The sequence below is a fragment of the Lepidothrix coronata genome, unplaced genomic scaffold (genome assembly GCF_001604755.1).
Source record: "Lepidothrix coronata isolate B3197 unplaced genomic scaffold, Lepidothrix_coronata-1.0 Scaffold124, whole genome shotgun sequence".
NCBI lineage: Eukaryota > Metazoa > Chordata > Aves > Passeriformes > Pipridae > Lepidothrix > Lepidothrix coronata.
The window spans coordinates 4,942,614-4,954,973 of NW_016690304.1; the positions used below are offsets into that span (position 1 = coordinate 4,942,614).

The 12,360-nt window shown below is 38.4% G+C and overlaps 1 protein-coding gene across 2 annotated transcripts in view; it reads left to right on the forward strand.

The window, feature by feature from the left end:
• The window catches only part of RHOBTB1 (Rho related BTB domain containing 1), a 52,721-nt gene that overhangs the window by 27,690 nt on the left and 12,671 nt on the right, over window positions 1-12,360 (forward strand). For both annotated transcript variants that reach the window (XM_017826121.1, XM_017826122.1), the window contains 2 exons: window positions 1,097-1,298; window positions 1,644-1,747. In XM_017826121.1, coding sequence (XP_017681610.1) covers window positions 1,107-1,298; window positions 1,644-1,747 — 296 coding nt within the window. In that variant the 5' untranslated portion in view covers window positions 1,097-1,106. The remainder of the gene's footprint in view (window positions 1-1,096; window positions 1,299-1,643; window positions 1,748-12,360) is intronic.

The following is a 12,360-nucleotide window of genomic DNA, read 5'->3' on the forward strand; positions in this document are numbered from 1 at the left end:
GGGACACCATCATTCCAGATAATGACCTGTGTTTTGTCAATTAAATTGCTGTATGTTTTCTTGCTGAAATAATTATTAGGCAAGCCTTCATGAACATGTTTGTGACTTGCATTTTCCCTTTTCTCCTTCCTTGATTACAATTCCCTGGCAGAGACCAGATTGCTCAGCAGACTACCAGACATTAGAAAACCAAATTGAGATATATCAAACTATGATCCCACATATGAAAATGACAGACTGTAGTAAACATGTGTGAATTGGTTTTAGTTTTTGGAATACCCATTTTCCCCAGCTTGCATTTATATCCAGGCATGTGTTCAATATGTTGCCATAGAATATTTAAGTAAATGGTTTCAATAATAACTTTCCATGAGGATAGTATCTTCAAAAAACTTCTTCTCTTCACTTTCCATTGTCATGTCGAAAAGATTTTTTAGGTATATGTGTATATTTGCAAGCTCCTGCTTGGCTCTTTGGTTTCATTTTAGTCCATGAACTGTGCAAACTTCTGCTTGGAAAATTAGGAGTGTGGGATGCATACAGGGTATAATGGGAATTGTGGTTTGTAGAGAACAGTCTCTGGAGTCACCTTACAAGTCAGTTTTATTGTGTACTAAAGCCATCTGTGTGACTTGCTGTTACCAATATTGTTTGGACAGCCCTAAATCAAGTCCTGAATGGGTAGGATTGCGGAAGACAGGTTTTTACTGGTATCCTTCAGGTTAAACCAACTAATGTCCAGCCTTTTTTTTTTTTTCTTCTTGGCATAAAAAGTACTAGCAAGAGGTAAGTTTGTGCTAGCTGTCCTTGTTTCACCAAGATCTATCTTCTGCAAACAGGCTTGTGTTTACAGAAACCAAAGTGAAAATAGCATGTGAACAGCAAAAACCAACCGCGGTCAAAATAGTTGTGCATTTGCATAACTGGGCGGCTTTTAAAGGGCTGGCCAGCTCACTTGGGTACAGTTTACTACAAGCTTTTCCTTAAGAGGTTGTCCTCTTCAGACACCTCTCAAAAGTGGAAGTAAAAGGCTCTGATTCTGAATAGTGTTGTTTTCACACAGTAGTAGAAAACAAGTTTAACCGTCTTGTTACAGTTTTTGATAAATGGACATTGACATGGACTACGAAAGACCCAACGTTGAAACTATCAAGTGTGTGGTGGTTGGAGATAATGCAGTGGGAAAGACTCGTCTGATCTGTGCAAGAGCCTGCAACACAACCTTGACTCAGTATCAGCTGCTGGCAACTCACGTCCCAACTGTCTGGGCCATCGATCAGTACCGTGTCTGCCAAGAGGTAAGGACTGCAGGTGTACACAGTGTGGAGCACATGCTGTGAGCTGGGACTATTATTTATTGGCAAGCCTTGCTCTGTCAGGATGCAGCAACGAGCTCACAAGTATTTTATGAGTGATCTCTGCTGCAGCCGTGGTCTGATACACCTCTCATTCTAAAGGAAATTTTTTATCAAACCTATTTTTAGGAAGGTGCATATTCTGCCTGTTTTATCAAACACTACATTTGGTGAAAACTATGTGGGATAGACTCTTGACCTAATATGCTCTGGGCCTTCTTGTGGGACTAATTAGAAATGTGCTCGTTTGATGGAGGGAGAGAGAACGTTATGTGTGCTCTGTTCTAGGTCCTCGAACGCTCAAGAGATGTTGTGGATGAAGTGAGTGTTTCTCTCAGGCTGTGGGATACATTTGGGGACCACCACAAAGACAGGCGCTTTGCTTACGGAAGGTAAATTGATCCGAGCAAAATTTTAAGTAGTACTTGCAGTAAAATTTTAGGGCAGAAATACATTGCAAATCTGACTTTTGAAAAGGAAGGACTTAAAAACAATCATGGGCATTCATGTTCCTGCCCACTGCAAAGAGGATTATCCTCTGCAAGGATTAAAAAGATATAAATATTTAAAAAGCAGCGTAGTTTTACTACGCTACGTTTCCTTGAACAACCTGCTAAGCTCTGTCAACAACTGTTGTCCTATTTTGAATTTTAAAGAACATTCCCTAAAATAAGGTAGTAGTTTTACAAAACTGAACATCAGCGTTCCCTGCCTGTATAAGCAGTGCATGATATAATTGCATAACAAACAACTAACAAGGAGAGATGTTGGGAAATATCACTCTTACGCAATGAGATATTAATTTTATTAAAATCCGTGATGTTGAATGAGCAGATAACCTCTTGAGAGTAGAGCCAATTTCAGGAAAGGTGAGGCTCTTCCATATTTTCTTAATTAAAGCTGAGAAAAAGAAAGATATTTATAGAAGAAAAATCAAGTGTCTGTTTGTGAATGGATTAACCCTGGAAATTCTAAAAAAAAAAAAAAAACAACAAAAACTAATGAAATCTAGATTTTCCCAGCATAATTTATATATCTATAATTTTCATATATATAAATTATATAATTTATATATAATTTGTGTGTGTGTGTGTATGTGTATATATATATATATATATATATATAATGTGTATAAGTTCAGCATAGTTTCAACAAGGAACATAGCCAGTGATAGTCTTTCTGGTTTGTTTAATTAGATCTGGCCTTGTGGCAGTACAGGCAGCAGAACAGCCATATTAGGCAAACACTGAGCCAAAGATGGGTTTTGGACATTTATTTTCATAACCGACATTTGGGTGAGGTCTCAGTCCTTGCACATTCTTTCACCTTGTTGAGCTTTTTCATAACCTTTTCATATCTGCTTCAGTCACTGCAGATGATCAGACTTTCACAGACAGATACTTACTTTTTTTTCCAGCTGAGAACGCCCTTTGTGGAGTGTCAGTCCCAGCTTTGTGTTCCATGTTGCCAAAATGTACTGTCTTGCTGTTTTTCTTCTCTCTCTGCTACCTGATGGCACAAGTGACTTTGAAGGAGGATGCTCTTTTCTATTCTCTATGCTCCAGAGGGTTCTGTAGGTTGAATCCACCCATTAAATTTTCATACTGTAGGACTCTGTATGATGGTTTGTGCAAACCCTCCTTTGTGTACAAGCACTGTGGTAGTTGATTTTTCACCTGGAATTTTCTGTGAGGAGCTAAAGTAGCAACACGTGCGCTACACACCCTGTAGTATTTGTAAATCAGCTTTGTGAGAGAAGTTACTGACTTTAAGGTAATATTGACCTTATATTTAGTGCTACTTGAGAATGTGAATAGATACTGTTTTAGCTTTTGGCAGCGTATGGAGCCTGCATTGATAAATTTGGGTGTAACTTATTGTTTCCACTAACTGTTCCACTTTGATGTGGCCTCCCCATATTCTGCAACAGATACTGTGTCACTGAGAAGATTATTAGAGATTAGGAGAGCAGAATCAGGCATGTTCTGAACTCTGATCCCACGTTTACTGACAGGAAGGGAGAGGGAGGAAACAACATGCTTAGAGTCTAATCCTGCAAACGCCAAGGGGGACGTGAATAACTTGAGATCTCGTGGATTAAGCATATAAACACAGCGATTCATTTGTGATGTTAGCAGAACTGAACTTGTGAAGAATGAGGTTTTCTATACCCTAATTAATTTATAAGGCTGTTCCGGAAACCTGCTATCCCATTAGTGGTTTTCCTGCAAGTCTGTTAATGCAGAAAGGGATTGGAAACTCTAAAGAAACTACTTTACAGATAGAATTTCAGTTGTAAAATTTTGTGATCGTAAGCACTGATAGGTACTTTGTTTTGAAATGTATTAATACTGCATTTCAAACAAACTGTTTAGTATTTTATCTGGTTTAGCATTTTAAAAAGAGTTTATCAATGTTGAATGTTCACATTTATAGGAATTTATTTTAAATCGTCTCTGGACATTGAACTACAGTCTAGTCAGCTGTGTCAAATCTTGCACTACAGTGAAAGGTGCATTTTATGCCAAACTGCTCAAAATTACACTTAAAAGGGCCCCATGTTTTGTTGTCTGAAGGATCATACAATAATATCATCCTTTGGTTCCATTCAAAAAATTTTATGCATATGCCCCTTATGCATGGGAAGGTTTATTTCAGCAAACATTTAAGCAAGACCTCTAATTGTCCTAAATGTGGTGTAACAAGAACCAGCAGGTCACTAATTCACCTGCTACTCACTGGAAAAGTTTGCTTCATACAGCTTTAGAAAGTGTTACATAAATAGATTATGCTATAGATGACAGGTGAACAGTTAATAGGACTTGGAGCAAAGATAAATCCTTCTTAACTCTTTATTTTTCACAGATAGAAACATGAAAGGAGAATGACAAAAGGAATCTGTTTTCCACTATTTTTCTGTGACAGAGAGAAACATTTACATTGCACTGAGGATGGAATAGTTAATGTTTCTACTGCCATCCTTTAAAATGGCAGCGTGGAGAGGGAGATCAGCTTGCATTCTGCTGTGTGGTGTTTAGTTTAATAATGACAGTCCTCCGGGAGCTTTGGGAAACAGTTCCTGGCAGCTTAAGGGAGTGAGGGGGATGTGGCTGGAGAGACTTGGGGAAATATTTGCTGCAGTTTTACAGCACGACATTTCCCCCCCCCTTAAACTAAAGTGTGTGCTTTAGTTTTGGAAGTATCCTGTTCACTTCAGCTTAGGCAATATGTGAAGCCAAACAGTCATTTATTGACATTCTCCCATAAGGATTTATTTGGTGCAAAATCACTCCAAAACCTTGTAAAATGACAATGTCTTTGTTATGATTAATGTATTGATTTCCAGCTCCCAGTCACCTCTTTGTTTATTAACAATCTCATCTCAGTGCTATGTAATTGTATTCTCTAAGCCTGCAGATAAGGTGTGAACTTCATTTGAGGCCCAAGTTGTTATTCTGTAGCAGTTTCTCTGGGAGGCATGTGTAAAGACAAGAAAACATCTTAATTTACATTTCAACTTGTCAGGATTCACTGTCCTCCATCCTCCTGTCCAATCTGGTTTTGAATGAAAGTGTCAACATATCACGTTCAAAATAATTCTAAAAGCTGGCTTGCACCCTTTTTTTACTTTTTTTCCATCCTTTTTTTTTTTCCAGGTAAACATATTTGGCTAATTTGATAAATAGCCTCTGTATCCTGGGTTTTTTTTCCATGCAGCTCTAGTATGTGTAAACATGAGCACAAATCTACAAAGAGTTAATTCAGTCTCAATCAAATATTTATTCTCAATACCGCGGATGGGATTCATCAGCTAATTCAGCCAGGATGATTTATTTACTTGCAACTTAAATATGAGCTGTAGACCAAACAAAATCTGTTCATACAGCATGGACAGAAAACAGCTTTTTCCTCATGACTTACAAATATGAATGAGTTTTGCTGTAAGACTGCTGACAGAGCCTCTTAAAATATGTTTAGAGTATTTCCTCTGCTTTGAATGGATTTCATAAGCCTTGTGGATGTTGTATGTACACAGAGGAACACAGGCATCCTACTTCTTCTGTGTGATTACAATTCCCTTAACCAGTTACTTCAATGTAATTGAATCCCTAAAAATACACCTTCAAAATGCTGCTGAAAATAGTCCATCAGGACAGGGGTTTTATCACTGATGTTTGAAGATTTCCACCAATCTCTTTAGAGTTGTTTTTGTTTTCTGTTTCTTTTTCTTAAAGGACAATGATGATGATATTTCTATTTAAAAAAAAAAAACAAAACCAACAAAACAAAATCAAAAAGAAACAGGTAGCTTTGATGTAAAGTGGTATTTGCATTCAGCACGTTCAGTGAGATTAGGGCAAGGTGGGGGACTTCACAGAGTTACTGGGTTTGCCTTTATTTAGATCAGTGACCTCTGTCACACAGCACCTGTCCCTAAGCTGAGACTGGGCCAGCAGCTCCCTTCCTTGGACCAGGGAAGGTCTGAGGTTTCAAAAGTCCTTTGTGAATGAAAGGCCACACTTTCCCCTGCAGTCTTGCTGTCCTTGTTTTTGTGTTATGATAATTCTCCACCTCACACATCCCCCACAAGCTATGTCATGGATTGGAAGGGAGATGTGTCTCTACAGCAGCAGGACTTAACAGACACAGAACAGTCTTTTTTGCTTTGTTAGCAAAGGGTCAGCTGATGGGAATCCAGATTATTTTCAGATGTCTTTCACTTTGGCTGCTTCCTTTTGCTATTTTGCTGCCACAAAAAAACTGATATGCAGTATCTTCAAATCATCTTGAACTACCCAAATTTGTGAGCCTCCTCATCTATTTTTACAGTGGTTTATAAGCTACTCAGATTCTTCATCAAGTCATCTGTGGATCTGCTGGAAAAAAGCATTTTTTTATATATTTGTTATGATTTTTTTTTTTAGTATGACTTAAGCCCAAGAAAGACTAGAATAAGCAGAGAGGTTCACAGAAATAGCTTTCTCAAGTAACTTTATTCTGATATGGTGTGTGTGTGTATGCACTAGTATTTTCTTCTTTTGTTATCTACATTAACATCTGAGGCTTTTTCACTCAATTAATGGGATAGTATATGCTTTATATAGTTAAACCAGTGAAATTAATGCAGATCTACCTTTCTTCGCTGCATCCCACCACGGTTCCATACTGTGAGTAGAAAGAGATTGTTATGGAATTTCTGCTACGAATCCTTTTTTCTTTAAAAAGGTATGTGCCAAATGACTGTCGGTGGGGCCTGAGGCTCCACTTGATGTATTTGTAGTCTCTCTGGAGGAGGACACCTCTAATGCTTTAAGCCTTCCTTGACTGGAGTGAAAAAGTGTCAATTTTTATTTGCAGTAGTGCATCACTTCCCATTTTGCCTTGCTTTCCTGACTCAGGGGCTGGGTGAAAAGAAGGCATTTGGGCTCTATCCTAAAAGGCTACAAGGCAACATTAAAATCTTTTGGAAATGATAAACCCAGCAAGTGACTTTCTGTCAAAATCTTGATCTTAGTGAATTATTTCTTTGTGAATAGGTGCTAGGTGGATTTCTTGTGCTGTTTTCTACTCCAGGGGTCTCAGGATCTCAGTCTGGGTTTCCTCATATGTATGTCAGACTATGGAAAACGCTCTGCACAACCAGTCATGGCTGTTTTAAACTGAGTTCTTCTCGATAACTTTGTGCCATCAACTTGCCAGATGGAATTTCTTGATAGTTTAATTTAAATTAAAAAAGAGAAGGAAGCTGGTTTTGGTGATAGCCCAAAAAAAGCAAAATATATGAAAGGCCATCTTTTCTCCACAGAGAAAATAGGCATCTAGCATCTCTTAATGTTCAGTTTCCATGTCTTGAGTGACCTCAGAAGTCACTCTCATACTGGATGCAAACCAAACCTTATCATTGTTTCTTCCTATCTGCATTTTTACCTCCCTTTCTCCCTATACGCATTCTTCAGCAGGACTTACAAGGAATTGTGCTTTTAATGAAATTTGGGACCTGGCTTTGGATCTTCCTCCTCCTTCTTTATTTTTTTTTTCTATTTCATCCTTACATCACTCTGCTACCTTGAAATAATGTTTTTCTTCTAAATATGCTGCTTCAAATGATGTTTTCACTAAATCTCTTCTTACTGCTTTTGAATTCAGTGTGTTTTTCTCACTGATCATTTTTGCCCGGAATTTTTTAGGGGATAAGACCAGGAGTAAAGAAATGGTTCTTTTCTTCTTTTGTTTATACTTTTGCAGTATCTTTGGTGAAAATTAGGTGGTTCTCTGTGGAAAGATAACATGTAGTTCTCATCTGTAAGCGGCCTCCTTACAATAACCAAAAATAAGATCAGAATGCCCACCTTCCCTTGTGTGTCTGGTTTCTCCATCGGTTTATGAATTTATTTCTCATTATTTTGTTTTCTGACTGTTGTCTGGAGACAGCAGCTGATATATCTTAGAAAAGCATTTTTAGCTATATTCTTCTCAGTCCCTTTGTATAATACTGTGAGTTTTGGTGTTTACCCTGAGTTGATCAGACATGTTCCAGCCAGCCCTGTGTCCTCTCTTGCTCCAACCTTTTCTTTCATCCTTCTCCATTGATCTCAAGCTTTATGTCTTACTTTTAAAAACCCCAATTTTGCACAGGATACACAGAATGTTTCAGTATTTCAGCCTCAGTTAACCATGTCTAGATTTGTATTTATCATAGAATTTTGATTCCTCTATCAGAAATGCAGTAATCGAGATCTCTGCTCCAGGAAAGGGAAAAAGGGATGTATTGGTATGTTATGGTGAACATATATATATCTGATTCCAAAGACAGTTTTCCTGAGTCTACTGGCAAAATTTGGCCTGGAATCATGCTGGGGTATCTTGCAGGCAGACAGTTTCAACTGCAAAGTTCCGTATGGCACCGAGATGGAATTTTTCATATGTAAATATTGAACCAGAATTATGTGTGAATTTACTTCTTATAGTCAGCACTAAAAGAAACCAAATTCCAAGACTGTGCAAGCAGACCTTAAACTACTTTTTTTTCCCCTTTTGTTGCATAGTTCCACACAACTTTGCTATTCTTTTTATCATTATTGCTGATCAGGCATTTGTACCATAGGAGTAGCTCTTACAAGCTTCTGCAGTGGAAAATGGGGTATTTTAATCATCCTTTGTGATATCAAAACATTTTTTTGTCGTTTTCTGTAAATGCACCAGTGTTTTCCCATGAGTACTTTAAAGAACACAGAAGAGATTTTAAAATGCTTAACATTTAAGAATGTTATGTTGTTTGTAAGGAACGTATGGGAAAACTGCTTCCACTTTTGAAGCACAGTCTTGAAATATGCAATTTTCTTGAAGGTAGCTTTTTCTTCTTTTAATTGTTGTTGTTTCCTACTGAAAATGACATTACAAAAATTGTAGCAATAGACCTGCATGCGACTCACCACAACGTCTGGATGTATTTCAGGGCATGTTGACACATTACACCAGTGCTTAAGAAGCTTCACTGCTGTCGGTAAAGTATAGAACTAATTGATTCTCCTGCTCACATCCAGGGCACTGCATGGTCTTGCCCTGCCTTACCTGGATATCTTCAGTTCTTCACCTGCCAGGCACCCCCTGCATTTTAGTTTTTGTAGCCTCTCATATGAGTGTGTGCACATAAGTCCTGTGTCCTCGGGTCATTTTGTTATGCTCACCAGTCACTTAATGAGTTTCTTCTCATTTCATGTGATGGCTGCAACTGCATTTACTAAAAACTGAGTCCACTTAAAACATTATCAGCCTTGCTTATCTGCACAGTTTTGTTTTCAGCTCGGTGAGATGCCTGCATGAAAAGTGTTATGTAACTGAGTTAATCTCTGTCTTCAAAATGTATCTGGACTGACATGGAGATGTAGCAGGGTTTTGTTCAGCCACAAATGAGATTCTCAAATTAATTCTTAGATGGCCTTCTGCTGCCTGAACCTGCTGAGTTTGAGAACTTGGGAGCTGGTTCTTGCACTCAAGTTGCTGCCCTACCCAATCTTTCAGGTGGTTGAAGGACTATGCAGGTAGAGAGCAGAGATAGCTCTTGTCAAATTCTGGTCTCAAGTTGAATAAGTTCACCTGACCTCTGAGAAATCCTGGGAAAATTATGAGAAGTGTGTAGGGAAAAAAAAATAAGGGCAGAAGGAGTAAAATCAAAACTACTTTTTATTGATAAAGAAATGTCTAAGGGTTAGCTGTTCTGGTAAAGTCAAGAGAGTCTAACAATTTCGATGAACCTCTACCAAACTGTTTACTCTATAAAATTCTAATAGACTTCCTTACTTCAACCTTGCTTCTCAGAGAAAGCTCATATCTAAAAATAGGGAAAAATAAAGCCTATAATAGGAAAAAGCCTCTGGGTTGTTTTTTTTCCGCCCCCCCCCCCCAAGTCTTTTCTTAATGTTTGATTTGATTAAATATGTGCAACAGACTTCTTGTCAACCAGACTATAATTTGTCTGTCCTTAAACTGATTCTGTCAGATTTGACTCTTATTAAGCTCTCTAAAACAAGATATGTACTTTTGACTTGTCCTGTAGAAAGATGAGAATGTAGCATAGCAATACATTTCAGTCTTCCTCCTTTTCCTCCTTCTCACTCCCTGCCTTGGTTTTCAGATCACACACATCTCTTCTTCACATTCTGCATTCCTCACAGCTTTATTTCTTCCCCTTTCCAAACCCAACAGTATTATTCCATGGCTGTATGGCAAACGATATCCCTTACACATGACCAGCAATTCTTGCATGCAGCAGTTTTCCCCAGTAACTCATAAACTACAAACTAAAGGGAGCAACTTCTACCCAGGTAATGCAGAGTGTACATTTCAGAAGGCAGCCTTTCCCTTTAATGAGATATAAACCCATGTTAGTGTATCTCAGCCAGTTCATAACTCCAGATCCAGACTATAAAACGTTATACACTTGCCTTGGAATATATCTCATTTAACATGGCTGTTTCCTTGAAGTTCTGTCTAAAATAAGATTAGTGAAGATGGAATATATGTAGCGGGTTTTGTTGGGAGTTAGATCTGCAGTGTGATGTGTAGGTACATCTGCAGTGCATCTTGCACCAGCTCTGGAGCACACATACCCTGCAAGCAGATGACTCTTTCAAAATCTCAGTCCCAAACCACTGCTATGTTACACAAAACAGCTCTAATTAGAAAACATTAAACATTTACTTTCCCGCTGCTTCTAGTAGCATCGTCAGAAAGGCTTGTTACATAGCTCATACACTGCTTTTTCTCCCCCCACCTCATGGGTTTCTTATTGTACTGATTGCACAGAAACTTCCAGACATTTAAAGTGGCTACCTGTGCTTGACTGCTGCTGAAGGCTGAGGCTGATAAAGTTGTTTTTGTCAGTGCTATACTGCTGCTTTTCAGCAGTGACTTGGATGCTCACTGTACATCGGATACAGTTCATAACTCTCACACCAGGAGCTCACAGGGTGGCAGCACACCATGGGCTCATTCCTGCCAGAGATTTGGTTGTCTAGAGGGTTTCTTTTCATTCCCTGAAGTCTAAAAAGGAGTAGTTGCTTCCATCAGAAGTTCTTCTTACCCAAGTTTGGGGAAATATCACCAAATGCATTGATGTAATATTTACGTTAGATAGATGGGTTGCTTCTCCAGCCAGTGGTAAGATTCTTTCTTTGCCCACAGAAATCTCCTGTGGGAAGGCCGTAGATATGTTTAGACCAAGCTGGGTTGACTTCAGATGTGTATATTTTGCATTAAGAATTTTGCATTTCTATGACTCCAAGGGGAGCATTTCAGAGACTCTTACACTACTCTTACATTTTAATGTGAGACTCCAGTGCAGGAGGTGACAAACATGTGAGTGGTGGTTGATTTGCCCGCAGCTGAGAGAATCTGCTACCTTTGTGTAGATAACCTGCCAAGTCCCACACATCTACATTGTGTTCTTCCCTGTTTGGAGCCCCAGTGAGTAGAAAGAAACCCGTTTTCTTCCATTGGTGATGCAGTGTGTCACTGGTGGTTGATCACACACTAGAGCAAGTCACACAGAAATTCAGAGTTTTGGTGATATTTATGTTCAGAAGTTCAAATAATGAGAATAGATGATATGCAATTTTTTTCTGATAAGCCTATGAAAATGTAGAATAGAAGAATGAAGCAGTTGTGGATTTTCAACAGGTACCATGGAATCTACAAGACAGCATGTTGGATATCCAAGCTACTGTTTCTGTTTTCTGAGTTATTTGTAGTACTTATTTTTGTTTCTTATGATGCTTCATTATCAAATAACAGTATATTCAATATATATATATTTATATATTTGTTTTATTTAACAAGGGTTAAATGCACACAGTGCATCTATTGCCCATCTCCACTGGATGGTACTCTTGGATGAATGTGATGCAGAAGTTATAAAGCATTTGCCAGAGAAGGACTTTTTACAAGAGCACTTAGTGACAGGACAAAAGGGAATGGCTTTAAACTGAAAGAGGTTTAGATTAGCTATTAGAATGAAAATCTTCCCTGTGAGGGTTGTGAGGCCCTGGCACAGGTTGCCCAGAGAAGTTGTGGCTTCACCATCCCTGGAATTGTTCAAGGCTGGGTTGGATGGGGCTCTGAGCAACCTGGGATTGTGGAAGGTGTCCCTGCCCATGGCAGGGGCTCAAAATGAGGTGGTGTTTAAAATCTTTCCCAACCAAACTGTTCTATAATTCTATAAAGCACTTTTTGGTATTCAAATTTATGGAAATGTTTCTTGAACTGTTCCTGAATTTTACTGGGAAATGGCTATGAAGTTTTGTTTTTAGAATCAGTGCAGCTTGTAGTTGTGAATATATTGCTGTAGAGAGAAAGAAGAAAACAGAAGTAAACCTGATTCATCCTTTCTCGTTCTCCGGGTAACCAACACAAAGAGTAACTGCACAAAAATGGCAATAAATTAGGCAATTTTTTAAAATTATATTCTTTTACATTCCCTAAGAATATTAAAATAACATTGGTAAAT